Source organism: Sinocyclocheilus grahami, unplaced genomic scaffold, assembly GCF_001515645.1.
Source record: "Sinocyclocheilus grahami isolate Dianchi unplaced genomic scaffold, SAMN03320097.WGS_v1.1 scaffold560.1, whole genome shotgun sequence".
In the NCBI taxonomy this organism is placed as follows: Eukaryota; Metazoa; Chordata; class Actinopteri; order Cypriniformes; family Cyprinidae; genus Sinocyclocheilus; species Sinocyclocheilus grahami.
This window is the reverse complement of record NW_015505739.1, coordinates 713,048-714,993: the sequence shown is the minus strand read 5'-3', so window position 1 is coordinate 714,993 and position 1,946 is coordinate 713,048. Positions and strand designations below refer to the sequence as shown.

The 1,946-nt window shown below is 35.3% G+C and overlaps 1 protein-coding gene across 1 annotated transcript in view; it reads left to right on the top strand.

Annotated features, from left to right (window-relative positions):
* LOC107556236 (kelch-like protein 22) overlaps window positions 1–1,946 on the top strand; it is a 16,272-nt gene that overhangs the window by 3,735 nt on the left and 10,591 nt on the right. Inside the window, exon 3 of the mRNA XM_016239300.1 lies at window positions 1,096–1,505. Within this exon, the coding sequence (XP_016094786.1) occupies window positions 1,096–1,505 (410 nt within the window). The remainder of the gene's footprint in view (window positions 1–1,095; window positions 1,506–1,946) is intronic.

Here is a 1,946-nt window from a genome sequence, read left to right as displayed (position 1 = left end):
AAAACCCTCCAATGTGGCTGAAGTAAAACATTTTCGCAAACGTTTTTGCTGCAAAGGGTGGCACAACCAGTTATTAGATTTAGGGGGCAATTAATTCTTCATGTAGGGCCAGGCAGGTTTGGACATACTTTTTTTCACTTAATAAATGAAATCATTATTTCAAAACTGCATTTTGTATTTACTCGGGTTATCGTTGTGTAATATTAAAATTTATTTATATATATATATATATATCAGCTTTAATACATTAAAATAAGAAAAGCAGTCAAATGTCAAATGTTAAAAGTTTGTTGTAATGGCAATTTATTTTAAGTATCATTTTGCTAATAATCTTCAAACGAGTGGAACAGTATGTTCAAATGATCCATTTAATGTCCAAAAATGTTACAACATTTTTTTTTTTGTTTTGTTTTTTTTCACAAAACTGTTATTTTCTGTCGCTGATCTAATGAAACGCCCACAGATGTAGCAGAAAACATCTGGCTCATGTTTGCATTTTTTTTTCTATCACTGGCCATGATTCTAACCTTCAAATCAGGATCATTTTGCTAATAATCTTCAAACGAGTGGAACAGTATGTTCAAATGATCCATTTAATGTCCAAAAATGTTACAACATTTTTTTTTTTGTTTTGTTTTTTTTCACAAAACTGTTATTTTCTGTCGCTGATCTAATGAAACGCCCACAGATGTAGCAGAAAACATCTGGCTCATGTTTGCATTTTTTTTTCTATCACTGGCCATGATTCTAACCTTCAAATCAGGATTAGGCGTAAAATAATGTCATACATGTGAAAATCATCTGAGAATTGAACATATTGTGTAACCAGCTCAGAGGAAGATATGAATCGTGTCTTTGTGGCAGTTTTCCAGTGACTAAGGGATAAAAGACTTCTTCACCTTACAAATGGTTGTCATAAGCAAAAATGCTACAAAATTCACATTTTGTGAGAGAATGTGACGTGCTCGAGCAAAACAGGCATTATTTTTGGAATCTGCACCCAAAATTATCAAGAAATAAATATTAGTCCTTGTGGTATAATAGTCTTTTTGGATGTAATTAGTGATATCTATGACAAATCAACTTTTCCTTCAGGATTCGTTGCGGATGTTGGAAGCAGTGCGGTTCTGTCTGATGGAGAAGCACGTGTTGCAGCGCTTACACAGCCGGTTAAAGCAGTGTCCGCTGCGGGACTCAGTATCCGCTGCTCTGTGTTACCACAGTCAGGAGCTGTGGCAGCCGGTGATGCAAACCCCACTCACTCAGCCTCGCTGCAGCTCCCAGTGCATTGTGGGATTCGGTGGCATGTATTCATCCAGCACACTGGTGGACAATGAAGAGCGCTTCCAGGTGTTCCACCCCTCCTGGGGCGAGTGGCGTAGTCTGGCTGCAGATCGCGCTCCTCGCATGTCCAACATGGGCATCGCGGTGCTCAATGACTTTGTGTACTTGATTGGTGGAGACAAAAACACCAGCGGCTTCCGTGCTGAAGCTCGATGCTGGAGGTAAGTAATGCTGAATATTAATGTGTATTATGTTTTTACAGATGGTGAAGTGCAACTGTGAATCTAGAACAATTGTTAGAAGAACACCGCTTGTATAACCTTGTTTAACAAATTACTTATTTTATTGAATTATGATTCCTTGTTTTCAAAATTATGACATACTTTTATTTTGTTTGTGTAATAAATTAATGCATTTCATTTTTGTTTTGTTTAATTATAAATAAACTTGTAACTCTTTCTTTCTTTCTTTCTTTCTTTTATATGCACTTACTATTACAATAACAATTAATTATGCATAATTACATGCATGTAACCCTAATCCTAACCATATAAGTGCATGTAGTTAATTAATATTACTCAGTACTTAAATGTATAATTACACTGTAACAATGACACCTTAAAATAAAGTGTAACCAATACATTTATATATATATATATATA